The sequence below is a fragment of the Xenopus laevis genome, chromosome 5L (genome assembly GCF_017654675.1).
Source record: "Xenopus laevis strain J_2021 chromosome 5L, Xenopus_laevis_v10.1, whole genome shotgun sequence".
Lineage (NCBI taxonomy): Eukaryota > Metazoa > Chordata > Amphibia > Anura > Pipidae > Xenopus > Xenopus laevis.
The window spans coordinates 124,097,863-124,114,253 of record NC_054379.1 but is presented as its reverse complement, the minus strand read 5'-3'; the positions used below and the strand labels follow the sequence as shown (position 1 = coordinate 124,114,253).

At 40.2% G+C, this 16,391-nt stretch overlaps 2 protein-coding genes across 2 annotated transcripts; both read right to left on the bottom strand.

The window, feature by feature from the left end:
• Positions 1–1,701: 1,701 nt before the first annotated feature.
• Positions 1,702–5,590, bottom strand: LOC121393808. The gene is made up of 2 exons (XM_041563357.1): positions 4,689–5,590; positions 1,702–3,730 (listed from the first exon to the last, which is right to left on the bottom strand). Exons 1-2 carry the CDS (start codon positions 5,588–5,590, stop codon positions 2,242–2,244), a joined length of 2,391 nt encoding a protein of 796 aa, XP_041419291.1. The 3' UTR covers positions 1,702–2,241.
• A 4,925-nt stretch (positions 5,591–10,515) lies between these two features.
• ssr3.L (signal sequence receptor, gamma (translocon-associated protein gamma) L homeolog) lies at positions 10,516–14,652 on the bottom strand. Its single transcript, NM_001086847.1, is given in 5 exon segments — positions 10,516–10,696; positions 12,071–12,202; positions 12,837–12,935; positions 13,978–14,104; positions 14,515–14,652. Coding segments are annotated over 5 exon segments (558 nt in total). The 5' UTR covers positions 14,648–14,652; the 3' UTR covers positions 10,516–10,629.
• Between the last annotated feature and the right edge of the window lie 1,739 nt (positions 14,653–16,391).

The following is a 16,391-nucleotide window of genomic DNA, read 5'->3' as shown; positions in this document are numbered from 1 at the left end:
ATAAGAACAGATCACCCAATGTTTTGCCCCTGACAGCAATCGTACGATACTTATGTCTGACAACACTAGTGACAGTCTCCCTCTGAAAATCGTACGATCGGCAATACACGCAGAGATATTATCGGCAGCCGACAGAAATTTTCTAACCTGTCCGATCGACCAAACGACCGATCTCCGACGGACGAAAAATGTCGGGACTCTCCACACATGGTCCGAAAATCGTACGAATCCACAATTCGTACGATCGGATCTTTGCGTCTATGGCCAGCTTTATATGCATATGCAAATTAGGCTTCAGATTTGGTTCGTTGTTTGCCTGAATCTTTCATGAAGGATCCAGGATTCGGCCAAATCCCAAAATAGTGGATCCGGTGCATCTCTATTTGCTAGGGCCACACAACACAATTACAGCATGTACTAGGGATGTCCGATATGCTTAGCTTCCATTGTTACCACCACAACAGGGACATTTCACCAACTGCTTATTAGATTAAGCAAAGGAAAGTATGTCTTTGTTGGGAGTCCCGTGTTTTAGAAGTGATGCATTTAACAATAAGTATTGTAGTTCAGTAAACCCTACCAATAAATAAGGGTATGATCTCTTAAAGAACTGCCAGGAGGTTCATCATAGTTGGACAACTGTTGCAGAACAAAGCACTGGGCCTCCCAATATTAATATATTAATGTACAGATATGGGATCCATTATCCAGAAAGTTTCGAATTACGGAAAGGCCATCTCCCATAGACTCCATTATAATCAAATAATCCAAATTTTTTAAAATTAATTCCTTTTTCTCTGTAATGATAAAATAGTAGCGTGTACTTGATCCAAAGTAAGATATAATTAATCCTTACTGTAAGGAAAACAATCCTTTCTGTTTATTTAATGTTTAAATGATTATCTAGCAGACTTAAGGTTTGAAGATCCAAATTACAGAAAGATCCGTTATCCTGAAAACCCCAGGTCCTGAGCATTCTGGATAACAGGTCCTATGCCTTTACTGTCATCTTGGACATAAATTATGCTAGCTGCTTCTTATAATTATTGATATTTTCAAATATTCAAATTTTTTGGGTTTATTCAATGTTAACATTATTTTTTAGTAGACTTAAGGTATGGAGATCCAAATTATGAAAATACCCCTTATCCAGAAAACCCCAGGTACCAGCCATTCTGAATAACAGGTCCAAATATTATACCCTAAAAAAAATGTATGCCTTCCCCATCTAGCCTCAAATCTGCTATTCTGTTTCAATTTGAAGTTCTGAATGGCAAACTATAAGTGCCCTGTACTCTGCTCCCATACTTCTTCCTTTAGATCTAGATTAGAAAGACAAGCATCTAATTGCTTATTGTTAGTTTCTAGACCTAAATCTCATGATTCCTCTTTTTCAAGACAAGCACCTACTAAAGCCGGCCATAGACGCAAAGATCCGATCGTACGAATCCACAAACGATCGGACTTCCCCATCTCCCGACCTGCCACTAACTATTCTGATCAAATAAAGTAGTAAAAGAACAGATCAGCCGATGTTCTGCCCCTGACAGCAATCGTACGAAAGTTATGTCCGACAAAGCTAGTGACAGTCTCCGTCTGAAAATCGTACGATCAGCAATACACACAGATATATTATCTGCAGCCGACAGAAATCTTCTAACCTGTCCGATCGACCAAACGACCGATTTCCACCGGACGAAAAATGTCAGGACTCTCCACACACGTTCCGAAAATCGTATAGATCAGATCTTTGCGTCTATGGCCAGCTTTAGGCTAATCATTTAGCTAATTTGCATTTCCTAGCCTATTATAACAAGAAGGTTTATTTTACAAGCCGTTTTTCCGGCTTCGGTATAAGAGAAAATTTAAATTCATACTTACCGGAATTTTCTTTTCCTGGTTACTATGGGCAGCATTCACACCAAGGGTATTCCCCACCTCTCCAGCCGATAGGACAGGATAACTAAAACTCCTCCCAAAATACCTACCTTCATCCCATATACACTCCCTACTCCCCTCATACTCTTGTCTTTTTTGTCCGAGCATGTCTCTAGGGGGGGGTTAGTGTGAATGCTGCCCATAGTAACCAGGAAAAGAAAATTCCGGTAAGTATAAATTTAAATTTTCTCTTTTCCCTGGTCACTATGGCAGCCTTCACACCAAGGGTGATATACTTGAGCAATTTTTAAGGGAGGGATAAACATTAACTCTTCAGACTGTTTCGAATCCAAAAAAAAAATTTTATTCACATACTGATCCCAAAATGCTTAAAGCAACATTAGCTTCTTGAGTAGATCGCACATCCAAATGGTAGTGCTTCAAAAAAGTATTTGCAGAACTCCAGGATGCTGCTTTGCATACTTTTTCCATCGACACTTCTGCCTGAAATGCCCATGAAGCACTAACTGCCCTAGTAGAGTGTGCCTTTACCCCTTTAGGAAAACGAACTCCCGCTTCTTGATAAACTGCCTTAATGCAATTCACTATCCACCTACTAATCGTAGTAGTGGATGCTGCTTGGCCTTTCCTGTTTCCAGACGGAATAATCAACAACTTATTCGTCTTCCTCCAAGACTTTGCTCTTTTTAAATAGATAGATAGACACCTTACTATGTCCAAATTATGCCACTTTTTCTCTTGATCTGAAACTGGCTCCGGAAAAAATGATGGTAAAATAATCTCACTGTTTAGATGACTATCCTTCACCACCTTTGGTAAAAATTCCGGCATTGTTCTTAACACCACTTTGTCTGATTGAACTATCGTAAATGGCTCCTCTGCTGATAGAGCTTGTAAATTGCTTACTCTCCTTGCCGACGTGATTGCGATTAATAATGTTGTTTTTAAGGTTAACAACATCTCTGAAACTGTGTCCAACGGTTCAAATGGCTCCTTCGTTAATCCTTTTAACACCAAAGGTAAACTCCAAGTTGCCGACAGCTTCTTAATTGGAGGTCTTAAATGCAACACTCCTGTCAAGAATTTTATTACCTTTTGATCTCTTGCCCATTGTTTCCCCGTTAATACTGATATAGCTGATGTTTGCAACCTTAAAGTTCTGACACTTAAGTTTTTGTCAAAACCAGCCTGGAGAAAGTCTAATACATGAGACACTGTTACTTGCTCAGGAGTAACTCCTTTCTCAAGTAACCATGGTAAAAATACTTTCCATACCCTCCGGTAAGTATTATTTGTAGAAGGTTTTCTAGATGCTAACATCATATCAATGACTGCATTTGAAAATCCCTCTTTCCTTAGTCTATTCCTCTCAACCTCCAAGCCTTCAATGATAATTCCTGCGGACATGGATGCATTATTGGTCCTTGTAGGAGAAGATCCCTTCTGTTCGGAAGCGCCCATGGATTGTCTATTGACATTGCAATCAATAAGGGATACCATACCCTCCTGGGCCAATCTGGAAGAATTGCTATCACCTCGGCTTTGTCCCTCTTTATCTTCCTGAGCACCCTCGCGATTAATGGGTATGGAGGAAATATGTACAATAGACCTTGGCTCCAATCCTGTGAAAGAGCATCTGTCCCCATTGCTTGGTAACACTGTGTTCTGACATAAAACTGTTTCACCTTCCGATTCACTCTCGTTGCCATTAGGTCTATTATTGGCTGACCCCATCTTTTTGTTATTTGTAGGAATATCTCTTGGTTTAATTCCCATTCGTGCTTGTTGACTGTCGTGCGACTTAGAAAATCTGCTATTTGATTGTGTCTTCCTGGGATATGAAAAAGTATGTTTTAGTGGGAGCACTTACCGGACACTGAATTCAGACGTGCTGTACAGCTAGCCGCCATCCCACACGGTCACAAGAATTCCAGGAACAAGAAAAGCGAAGCACCGGGAGAATTCAGTAAAATGTAAAAAAATGAAATTTTATTCAATAGACATGTAAAAACCAGTTACAGCAGCAACCCGTGGCTGCCCGCTTAACGCGTTTCGTGGCGTCCTGCCACTTCATCAGAAGCTGTCGGCAGCCAACCACCAACTCCTTAAAAACCCCCTGTAGACACACCCACCAAAATGTCATTAACCCCATGTAAACCAAAAGTGCACAGAAAATCTAGAGCAACAAACCATATAAACAATGAATAACAAAACCAATAGACAGTTAAACAAAATTAGTTACATAAATTGCAACAATAAGGTTAAACAAACTTAATATAAATATAGAATGTAACCCTGTGCTTGATAAATCCATACATGATCCAAAAAACATTACGAGCAGAAAAAGTGTATATAATCGTAAATTAATTAAAAATAAAACTAAATATACATATATATAATTATGAAGCCCAATACTGCAAAAATTACTAATATAACGACATAAAGTGAAGGAGTCTACAAGGACATTAGTTAGACCCAGTATTAGTAAAAACATGATAATTCCCATTCCCTATTCATCCCACCATTTACTTCGATGGTTCTCAACTGATGAATCCAGAACGCCTCCCTAACTAGCAGCCTCCTATCAAGATCCCCACCCCTCACATCAGGAAGGGGCTCATCTATAATTTGAAAATGAATATCCATTAGTCCCCCATGTTTCTCTATAATGTGCTTAGCTACGGCAGATTTATTATCTTTTCTTCCCACCGCAGAAACATGTTCCAAAATGCGTGTTCCTACCTTTCTCAATGTTTTACCCACATACTGGGACCCACATACACATGTAACTGGGATATGCAATGCTGACAAATCTTGCAGATATCTCTCTGCCCACCTCATAATGGGGCTTAATTCCCCCAGTAGGCTTAGACTTCTCGTACCTCCTTGCTTCTTTATATACATCACTGCCGCTAGATTGTCCATTCTTATCATTAAGGCAGTTCCCTTCAATTGATGCTCTAACTCTTGAATTGCCTTCCAAACCGCTCTTAATTCCAAGACGTTGGCTGACATGTGTTGTTCTTCTGTCTTCCATCTGCCCTGAACAAATGTCTGATTCAGATGTGCTCCCCAGCCCCAAGGGCTTGAGTCTGTTGTCAATACTGTCCAACGAACTTCGTCCAGGGATTTCCCTGTGGCCAAATTTTCTTTTAACAGCCACCATTTCATGTCTTCCCTGACCTGATCCGAAATCACTACTCTCTGATTCCACAACTGATTCGACCGTTTCCATTGTCGAATAAAGTTTTGTTGCAATGGTCTGATATGCCACCTTGCCCATTTGACCATTGGAATTGTTGAATTCAAAAGTCCCAAAACACTGGCTATCTTCCTGGCTGACCAACTTGTCTTCTGAAGAAACTGTGTCATCACGCTGTTTATCTTGATCATTTTGTCCTGCGGTAAAGTCACTAACACCTGCTTCGTCAAGAACCTTGCTCCTAAATATACCAGATCCTGTGTGGGTGTAAGCTGACTCTTCTCCATATTCAGTCTCCAACCATGATTCTGAAGAATTTTCATCACTAAATTTCTCTGAAGTTGCAAGGTCTTTGCATCCTTCGCTCTCAACATAATGTCGTCCAAGTAATGATATATTAAAATTCCCTTCTTTCTGATTTCTGCTATTAACGACTGTAGAATCTTCGTGAAAACTCTTGGAGACGTCGCCAACCCAAATGGTAGGCATGTGAATTGAAAATGCTTGTTCTCCTCTATAGCAAATCTGAGAAATTTTTGATGCTTTACTGCAATTGGTATGTGTAAATAAGCATCTTTTAGGTCCAGAGACAACATCCAATCTGTTGGCTGAATCTCTGCTATGATCGTTTGGATTGATTCCATTCTGAACTTCCTTATTTTCAGGTAAGAATTTATTGGTCTGAGGTCTAACACTGGACGAAAATCCCCTGTCTTCTTTTCTAAAAGAAACATCGCTGAATAGAATCCTTTTCTCCTGAATTCTCGAGGCACCGGAACAATAGCTCCATCCATCAGCAGTTGGTGTATATGATTCAACATTATCTTTCTCTTCTCCTTTTGTGTTGGCACCTCCGACATTGTAAAGAAATTGTGTTTCGGAGTCACCGAATTCCAGATGATAACCTTCTTTTATTGTCTGTAATACCCATTGATCTCTGATTGACTCTGTCCAGATCTCCCCAAATCTTTCCAATCTTCTGGGTATTAAAAGAGACTGGACTGCCGAATCCTCAGAAAAATTTTCTGTTCCGACCTCCGATCCTTGTTCCTCTTCCTCTCTGTTGTTTAGAAAGAGAACTTTGACCTCCTCTCCATTGATTTGATGTGATGTTTTGTCTTGTTGCTCTATTAAATCTTTGTTCTTTAGGAAATCTTCTGTCTTGAAAAAACTGCCTACTTTGACTTACTTCTCCTCTTCCAAACAACCTTTCTTGGGGAAGAAACACGCTCTTTCCCCCTGTGACCTTCTTAATAATGTCTTCCAACTTCTCCCCAAATAGCATTGTACCTTCAAATGGCAAGTTACAAAGACTTATCTTTGACGCTTTATCCGCCAACCAAGATCTCAACCATAAAGCTCTACGAGCTGACACTGACAACGCGGTTGCCCTGGATGATGCTCTTACCAAATCCACTGATGCTTCTGCTATGAAATCAACTGCCAGTTTAATCTCGGCCAATGAATCTACAATACAGGCTCTTTTGACTCCATCCTTCAATGCTTTTTCCACATTCTGTAGCCAACATTGCAAAGCTCTTGAGACTGATGTTAAGGCTAACGCTGGTTTTGTGGTTGCCCCTAAAGCTACATATGACCTCTTTAATGAGGTTTCAATTCTCTTGTCCATCGGATTCTGAAATGCCACCACATCTTCCACTGGCAGTGCTGTTCTTCTAGATAACCGGGCCACTGCCGCATCTACTCTAGGCGGTTTACTCAATACTTGTTCCTCCTGTACCGAAAAAGGATATTTTTTAAATACTTTGGCAGGAATCTGATTCTTTCCTTCAGTCTTTTCCCATTCTTTTGTCACAATTTCCTTTATCACCTCATGTACTGGAAATGTCGCTCTTTCCCTTTTCAAAGCTTTAAAAGGATTAAACGATGAAGAATGAGCCTCTGGTAATTCCAATTGTGTCTCTGGTAATTCCAATTGTGTTCTGACTGCCTTTATTAATGGTTCAACCAATGACAAATCAAAAGAAGATCTAATTTCTTCTTCCTCCGAATCCTCATCTGCTGAATCCTCAGATATTACTTCACTTTCAATTTGCCTTCTACTTAAATGTACAGGTATTTCTGATTCAGCTTCCAACTCACTTCTGGATCTCTTAGTAGCTGCTTGTACTCCTTCAGATACTGCTTCCTTAATCCATTTTATAATGTCTGCTGTGTCTGCTGCAGCGTCTCCAGCCAATCTCCTTGAACAGCGGTCACAAAATTTTGAATGTTTCTGTGCTGAGTTCTGGCATGCAACACATACCCTGTTCTTTTCTTTACTACTCCTCTTCCTGGGTGAAGACACACTGAAAACAAGACCAATTGAAAATATTCAGAATGCACTCTTTTCTCTCTCAGTGTAACAAAAACTTACCTTCCACATGACTCACCTCCTATCATTTTGGGCAGCATTGTCTGGGCTGCTAGGCACCTGTGGCTCCATCTTGAGCAATCTAAACCAAAAGACCGAAAGAAACAACCATGAAGGCTTTAAAACAGAAAACCTCCATAAAACCAAAAAGCCTGCACATACCTATTCAGCAAATAGTAATCTAAATTTTTCCCCGTGCAGCATAAGCTGTATCTCTCTCTCCTGCGCGTTCAGTATCACTTTCGCACCGAAGTGACGTCATCACAATGCGCTCGCATTGAGCGCATATCCTATGACGCGTCTTACTTGCGTGCTTGCCTGCGTGCGCCCACCAAAAACATGGCGGCGCGCATCCGCCTACTCTATCGCTTCAGAAACAAACCGAAGGGATCCCTGGTGCCGCCCAACAAACCTGGTGTATCACGCAGGTATAGTACTTCATTTTGTGTATCGCTCTGCACAGGGAATTGTATAATATACCACCCCGGGCTGCCTAATAACGGGGTTGTGGTCTGACTGCTCCTCTGTGAGGCAGCATTCTTTCAAACCCTTCCAGGGAGAGAGGCACAGAACTCCCCAGGTTCAAGGATCCCATAATGGGTCCTGGTGAGCCATAAAAGAAAACATTCCTCGGGTTATCCAAAAACCCTGCAAAACTAATCCACATCCTATATGCAGCGAGGACAGGAAAAAAGACAAGAGTATGAGGGGAGTAGGGAGTGTATATGGGATGAAGGTAGGTATTTTGGGAGGAGTTTTAGTTATCCTGTCCTATCGGCTGGAGAGGTGGGGAATACCCTTGGTGTGAAGGCTGCCATAGTGACCAGGGAAATTATTATTTCACAGACTTTGGCAGTTGAAATTGAAGTTTGAGGCCATCTGACTGGAAATAAATATATTAAACCACGCCTTGTATTATAGATTGAAATGCTTTAGTATAACTGAAAGATGTCATGGCTAAAATGTATGATTCAACTAAGTATTTTTATATTTAAAACAATAAACAAATAAAACAACATTTATTTACGAGTGTTCTTTATTTACATGTATATGTATTAGACTTTGTCAACCTGCACTCAACCGTAACCTATAAATACAGGTTGCCAATCTACATTTGTATATCCTGTTAAACATAGGGATATTTTTCCCTAGAATGGTCCACTTTGGATTGAGTGATAAGAGAAAACCACATACTTCCTAACTGCTTGTCTCTCTGCCTCACTGAAACTTTAGTAAAGAGAATCAAAGATGGCTGTGCATTCCACAGTGGAATGCTTGCTTCGATAGCTACAACCAAATTGTGCAGAGTGAATCAGAAGCAAATTCTGCTATTGAAATTATGTAATGTGCATGATTGTCCAAAATGGCACTAATTTGCAATACCTGTACATTATATTATAATAAGCATTTGAATATCAATACGCATGTTGTTAATGCATTTGGCCTTGGGTGCTTTGCTCCTAAATGAGGTTTGGTAATGCAGAAAGATTTGTACAAACCATTAAATAATCCTATGTGTACTGGAATATTCAATAAAAATCCTATGATGTAAGGCTGGTGTCAGAGATATTGAACGATTGATCCTACTGCAGTAAAGTGTGTTTCCACTCCACGGAATTCTCATTTAAAGCATATCAGAAATATTTAAACAGAACAATCTGATTTTATTGGTGACATTAATCAGTCATCTTAGAAAGGCTAAAGATGCAATATAAATGTGTGCTGGGTGGCAATACATTACTATAAGTATATCTAATATACAGTAACATATGGCCTCCTCAGGGATAAAACATTCTAGGACTGCTTGTTCTACAATAAAAAAATGCTGAGAAATGTGATAGAGGAAATATAAGGTTGATTAGTGCTGCCTGATAATATTACCATATAAGGATAATACTTGCAAAGTATTCACAAGGCCTTTGAAACCCAGAGCAACCAAACAAATATCATTTACTGGTTACTTTCTTGAAAGCAAATATCTCACGAATTGCTGTGGTTGTGTGTTTTTATTACAACTATGATATTCAAAACATCAGATTTTGACCTCAAGGGAAAATAAAACAGCTAGGTTACTTTCCCAGTGGGAATCAGCCTAAAGTTATCAGAATTTAACTAAGTAGCAGATTTAGAAAGCTTGAGCTATTCTAAATACTTATTTATAGAGAAATATATTTTACTATCTTTCAAGAAATAAAATGCATTTAGAATCTCCCTCTGTGTTTAAACCCCCCTAACAGAAAGCTGATCAACAAATTCAGAATATACATCTTTATACTCCTAACTAAACTATAAAACCTGTTACAGTTAGGGCTTTATTTATTAGCATTGGAGACAAACATCAGTGTAATGTAGCCCATAGCAACCAATCAGCAATTAGATTTGAACAGTCACCTACAAGTTAGAAAACAAAAGCAGAGATCAGATTGGTTGCTATGGGCAAAATCACGGGTTATGTTGGTCTCCAATGGTAACAAATATGCCACTTATTGGATATTAAATTTCCCCAAATAGTTTCATAGCTTCCACTTTAGAGTATCGCTCACATCCTTCTGTACAAAGAGGAAATCATAAATATTATAAATATTTAATATACAGAAGTAGTTTTTCTGGAAGGGCCTTTATATAGATCTACAGAAACTTTATAGATAAATGACCTATCATCTAGTGGAATGACTGGACATATTGAGTGTGGGTCCTACAGTGGCAACAATTTGTGGGTTAAGGTTGTGTGCGTGTTGAGTTTTTCCTGACCCGCCCATCACTAGTGCTATGGCCATACACATGGACGGCCTCATCATATTATTCTATTCAAAGAAAATCAGTTCTGAGAAGAAGTGAAGAGGAGCCAAGGTTTCTCTTATGTCCTCATTGGCTACTTCTCCATGGGGCAGATTCTTAACTTTCAGTTTGGACAGACAAAAATCAATAGGAACCCGTTCATATTACTAAACTAGACAGGGCATTTTTTAATTGTTAAACTGTCGAGTTTGAATTCTTACATTTGTTTCAAGCTCAGAAAACGCAATAACAACTCAACAAATACAAACCAAAAAAAGATGTTTATTTTACACATTTGCTTTTAAAAAAAAAAAGAAAAAGAAAAAAAAAGAGAACAACCCTTTTTATGCATTCGTTATGAAATCACAGTGTCCATTTACTTTGATCCTGTAGAAAGCAGAGCGATGAGTCCAGAGGAAACACTTAAAGATAAAATGTAGTTTCTGAAAGACTGGGTTAAGGATCATTGCCAAGATCAAATAAAAATTGTAATTTTTTTTCCCCCATCTAAATCTGACTTGCAAAAATATACTTACTTACTAAACAATTTAAAGTGACAGCATACCTTATTTAATTTAAGTGCAGCGCTTAGGGCTTGTGCTTAACACACTTTTTGCCTATTGATTTGATCAAAAGATAATTCCCTTGCATAGTGGATTTTTGTTCATTTATACACTGGTAATTAACAATCTACCTCACAAGGAACAAACATGGAATAGCTTCAGTTTACCGGTTTGCCTTGCTTCACTCAAGAAATAAGAACAACTATAGACTTATTAAAACAAAAAGAAACAGGAGCACTGGCTCATCAGGTATGTAATTATAACCACTGGGGGGGGGGGGGTGACTATCATTTGCCACGCTGCCCAGAAATGTTAATTTTAGTTCTCCTTTAAGATTACTTGTAGTCTGTGTGTTTCCATGGTTTATGGCACAGAGTGTTGAAGTTTCAAAGACAGAAGATGAAGAATTGTCTTCAATAAAAGTGTCTGTGAAGGTTCTCATTCATCTATGTAATGGTATATCTATAGTAATAAGTTAAATCAACTGGACTTGATGTATCATCGTTTTTCTAGTCAACTGACTGGCAAAACGTCTTCAAGAAAAAAAAAAATACAAGTCCAGTTGATTTGACTTATTACTGTAGATACTTCAAGAAAATATGACAGTCGCTGAAGCTGCAGCTCACACAAAGGGTCTTTCATTACCTTAAGCTCAGTGATAAACCCATTGCATGTATGATAGCATGAGTGAGCCGCAAGGTGACTGGTCGATCAACAGCGACTTCAAAGTTGAACCTCCTGTCAACCAACCCAACAACTTGTAACAGCCAGAGATGAATTGGGCTTAGAATAAAGTTGTTATTGAAAGCACAGGCAAAAAAAGTTGCTATTGGATGTTGAAGTACCATTGGCTTTATATCACAAAGGAAGACTTGATTGCAATTGGCCAAATTACAATATTGCACACAACAAGACTCTGAAGACCAGTGTAAAGGAAGCAGAATATAATCGAGGAGGATGAAAGTGCTGAAGGGAAGTGGAAAGAAGGAAGCAGAAGAAAACAATTGAATTGGGGAGATGTAAAGGACAGAATGGAAGAGGGTTAAGCCAATAACATAGTGAGAGGAGCAAAGGGCAAAATGGAAGTGGGGGGGGAGACATTAGCAGTAGAAGTTGGAAGAAGTGCTGCTCACGGAGCCACACATGTTGATTGTAAAGACTAAACAGTTTGCATAAGCATTGTTCAACCTTAAATGCTTTAAGGAATATACTGTACCTGTATATCAACTTCTAAGCATTTTATGGAAAGGATACACGGTGGGGTTGAAGTTCTTCAGAATAAAGAAAGAAGCAACAATCACCAAAACCAGGAAAAGTGTATTGTTGTAGAAAATGGAGAATGTGGTTGCCTCATAGTCAGCAACTTCATTTTTCTTCCAAAGGATCCTGCAAAAGAAAGGGAATATATTAGTTCCAGTGGTGTTTACTTGTGCTACATGAATTGCAAGAATGTTTTCTATCCTGCTATATTATCATGCAGTTAAAATGTGCCTTACAATTCTCAAGCATGCTATTTGCTATTAACATTATTATAGTCTGTGTCGTATTTTTTTAAAAAAAAACATTTTCATGATTACAATATACTAAGCTATACGCTTTATATGCTAGACCAGCCAAACCAACATTTGCTAGATGATTTCCCTTCTCCTTTAACAAACCTGCCAATGGCAAAAGCACTTATTGAGATAATGAAGCTCCCACCAAACATTTAGGGGGTTATTTATCAACGGTCGAGTTGTTTTTTTCCACGAGTTTTCAAGGGTATTTTTTAGTTAAAAATAAATTTTTTAGATTTATTAAGCGATTTGTTTTTTTTCTGCCAAAAACTTAATCAATTTGAGTTTTCAGGTTGTTAGCCCCGACTTCACTAATTTAAGTTTTTTACATTAGAAACCAGTGAGTTCATTCGAGGTCTAAAAAAATAAAAATTGAAACACGCTTCATTATACTAAAGGTTATAAACTGCTGCTCCTGCCGCGCATATATAACTTGCACTATGTTATACACAGGCAGCGGTTACCTTTCATCTTTCTCTTTTCGGGACATCTTCCGGTTATCTGCTTCTGAAAGTTTTCGCGTCACTTCTCTAGAAACGGCATCTTCACGTTTCTGCGCCACCCTGCGCATGCACACACAAAGCAAAACATGCAACAATGATCAAACATTAATACTAGGGATATATATTCTCATTTGCAGAACAAAAATACAGAATGGCTCCCATTAAAGGAAAACTAAGGGATAGCTAGTTATAATTCTAGTCACCCTCCCCCCCAAACCGCCACTGAGGACCCCCCTAATTGCCCCACTTGTTGGTTCTAAAATGCAGAGTAGCATCGCAGGGTTTGTGGGCACCAGGTCCCATGCCTAGTGATCTTGCTTAAATGGGGTTGATTTTTTTTTTAGTATGATGTAGAGACAATTTGCAATTGGTTTTCATTTTTTTACGGTTTGTGGTTTTTGAGTTGTTTAGCTTTTTATTCAGCAGCTCTCCAGTTTGCAATTTCAGCAATCTGGTCGGAAGGGTCTACATTACCCCAGCAACCATGCACTGATTTGAATGAGACTGGAATATGAATAGGAGAGGCCTGAATAGAAAGTTGAATAATAAAAAGTAACAATAACAATACATTTGTAGCCTTATAGAGCATTTGTTTTATATGGGGTCAGTGACCCCCCATTTGAAAGCTGGAAAGAGTCAATGTGGTTTGCAGGAAAAAAAATCAGAATTTCACAATTTTTTTTGGATTTTCCACCCAAAAAACTTTGTATGTTTTTTTTTCCCCGAAAACTTTGAAATCTTCGGGGTATTGCACAAAACACAGCGCACATCAAAAAAATCATTGGGACTTCCCCATTGAATTATATGCACCATCGACAGGTCTGAGATGCCGGATTTTCTGATTCAGACTTTTTCCATCCTCAAGGCATAATAAATTCCGAAAAAGTTGTGCTTTTTTAAAAGTCCCATTTTTTACTAAAAAAAATAACCCCCTAAAATAGAAATTAAAGGTGAACCACCCCTTTAAACTAATCTGCATCTGGCTTCAACTGCACATGCTCTGAGTCAGCGACTATTATTCTTAATAACCAGGTACTGCACACAGGGCATTTTTAAGCATTCCCATTTCAGTAGGTCATTCAGACAACCAAGCAAAACCTACTTGTGTTTGAGGACAAATTTAACATTCTTGTATGCAAAAGCCACAAGGTAAGTGCTGACCAGCGTCATTACGGCATATAACACAGCCGACTGCACAAGATCCATGTGCCATATCCTCCAATACAGCCCTAAAACACAAAAAAAAAACAGGTATTGTGTAGGCGATATATATATATAAAATATACAAGAACCATGAATATCTTGTAAAATATATCCTTATAAACGGTGACTAGTGATGTCATCAGTTATAAACGGTGAGTAGTGAAGCCATTTGTCACATGACTAATTGTGTATTATAATAAATAAAGTACCCCTTGTTGGAAAATGTGAGGATATTAGAAGTTACCTGGGAGTTCCATGACCTTGCTGACATACAATATCCTTATATTTTACAATAGGGGGTACTTTATTGTGCGTGACAGAAGGTGGGATGTTAATAAGAGAAGGACAGCAAGTTACAGAAGGAAAGCTTGTATTAATGAGGGGACAGGGAGAAGAAGAACCCCGGGCTGGTCCTCTGCGTTGTTGGGATACTTACAAATAGGAATTGCAGACACGATGAAAGCATTGCCATAAAAAAGCGCTGACGATTTAGCCGACAGGTTGCGGCTGAAATCCTGCAAGAGCAGATCTTCCTCGGACTGCTGCTTGTTACCACCTTTCGGAGCCATGGCCGGTATGAGAAAGAATGAACAGGAGAGACACGTCTCACACTGAATGACTCTCCTCAGCCACCGTCCAAGAAATCTCCGCACTGATTCGTCAGCACTCAGGGAGCGGAAGCGCTTGAAACATGGGCGGGGTTAGAATGAACTTGCCAGCCGGGCGCCTTTGCTTCCGCATACGGGGCTGTGTGGGCGTGTCCGAAGTGAATAGGGAGTTGGGAAGTTTGAGGGCTGGGTTATTTTTTTTAAATGAATAGAAAATATGCGCTACGTAACGTTTGTCTCTTATGTTGGCTCTGTTGAAATCAGTAGGCGCTGTTATTTTCCGCATCATGAACATTTATTTCTCGTTTGTTTTTGACGTATTTGTGAAAATGCTGCTCATTAAATCCTCCTGTTAAAACAACCAGTGGTATGAACGTTTCTTCTGCTGCTAAAAACACGTCAGGCACATTTTAGAAATAGACATGATTTAAATAGAGCTGCTAAAACTTCTATTATAGTTTGTTCAGGTGGGTGTGTGCCAGCTTAGAATAAATGGGTGTTTTTGGCAAACCTGAACAATTCAGGAGTGTCACAGGGAAGACCACCATGATGTGGCACCCAAGATGGCTGTGGCAGACTTGGGAGTTATAGCTGCAGGGAAAGCAGCAGATTCATGTTTTCTTGTGCCAACCTTGAGACAGACACACAATGATGACTTATATACTACTACTAGCCCTGTCCCTAGGGTTGCCCTTTAATGTAGCCATTGGCCCGTCCACCTAAGCCCTCAACCAGGGCCGGAACTAGGGGTAGGCAGAAGAGGCACCTGCCTTGGGGCGCATGGGGGCACCAGGCACGTACCTGTAAAACCATCTTCTTCCTACCTCTAGTCCCTGTTTGCTGCCCTGTGTCCTGGTCTCCTCCCTTTATATGATCTCTCCTCCCTCTCGATGCTCTCCCTCCCCTCACTCCCCTACCATCTGACACTCTCCCATCCGACGCTCTTCCATCATTCCCCTGACTTCCCCTATGCTACTTGGTTGCGTTCGGGCATGCATTCACGTACAGATGGAGCGGGCTGGCTGGCCGGGTTGCCTAGTGTCAGGGAGCCGGGAGCTCCCTCCAGGGAAGGTAGTCAGGATCAAGGAGGAAGCCCTCTAGTGGGAGCAAGGTCGTGGTATCCGAAGGGTTAAGCAGAATCAGTAGTAGTGGTCACAGGCAGGAGTTAACGAGGGCAGGCAGATCAGATGCAAATATCAAGAGTTCAGGCAGGGGGTCAGAACCAAGGTAGGAGCTAGAAACAGACTGGGAACAGGCTGGAAACAGGCTGGAATCAGGCTGGAATAAGGAATCAGGAAACACAAACAGGAACCCAGGATTAATGGCAGCAAATCCTATTCTTGGGCACCGTCACAATGTTTTGGGCGCCCTTTTATGACGAGATCCCGGCACCAGTGATGACATCATCATGCAGCGACGCTGCAGCCATGTGTTCAGCATCGGCGCCGCCATCTTGGATCTTCACTGTGACCGCCGGGAATGTAAACAGCGCCGTCGGGTACTTCTGACAGTCCTGACACCTAGGGCATCTGGTCTGCTTGGCCCGGCACTGCCCTCAACCAGCCTAGATCTTACCGTTTTCCGATCTCCGCCTTATAGATCCCTGCTGCGGCATAGCCATGACCCCTTTTGACATCACCCAACCCTTGTGACATCATGATCCGCCCCCGTCTCCGGTAAAAATTTGCGCAAAAGGTGGCAACCT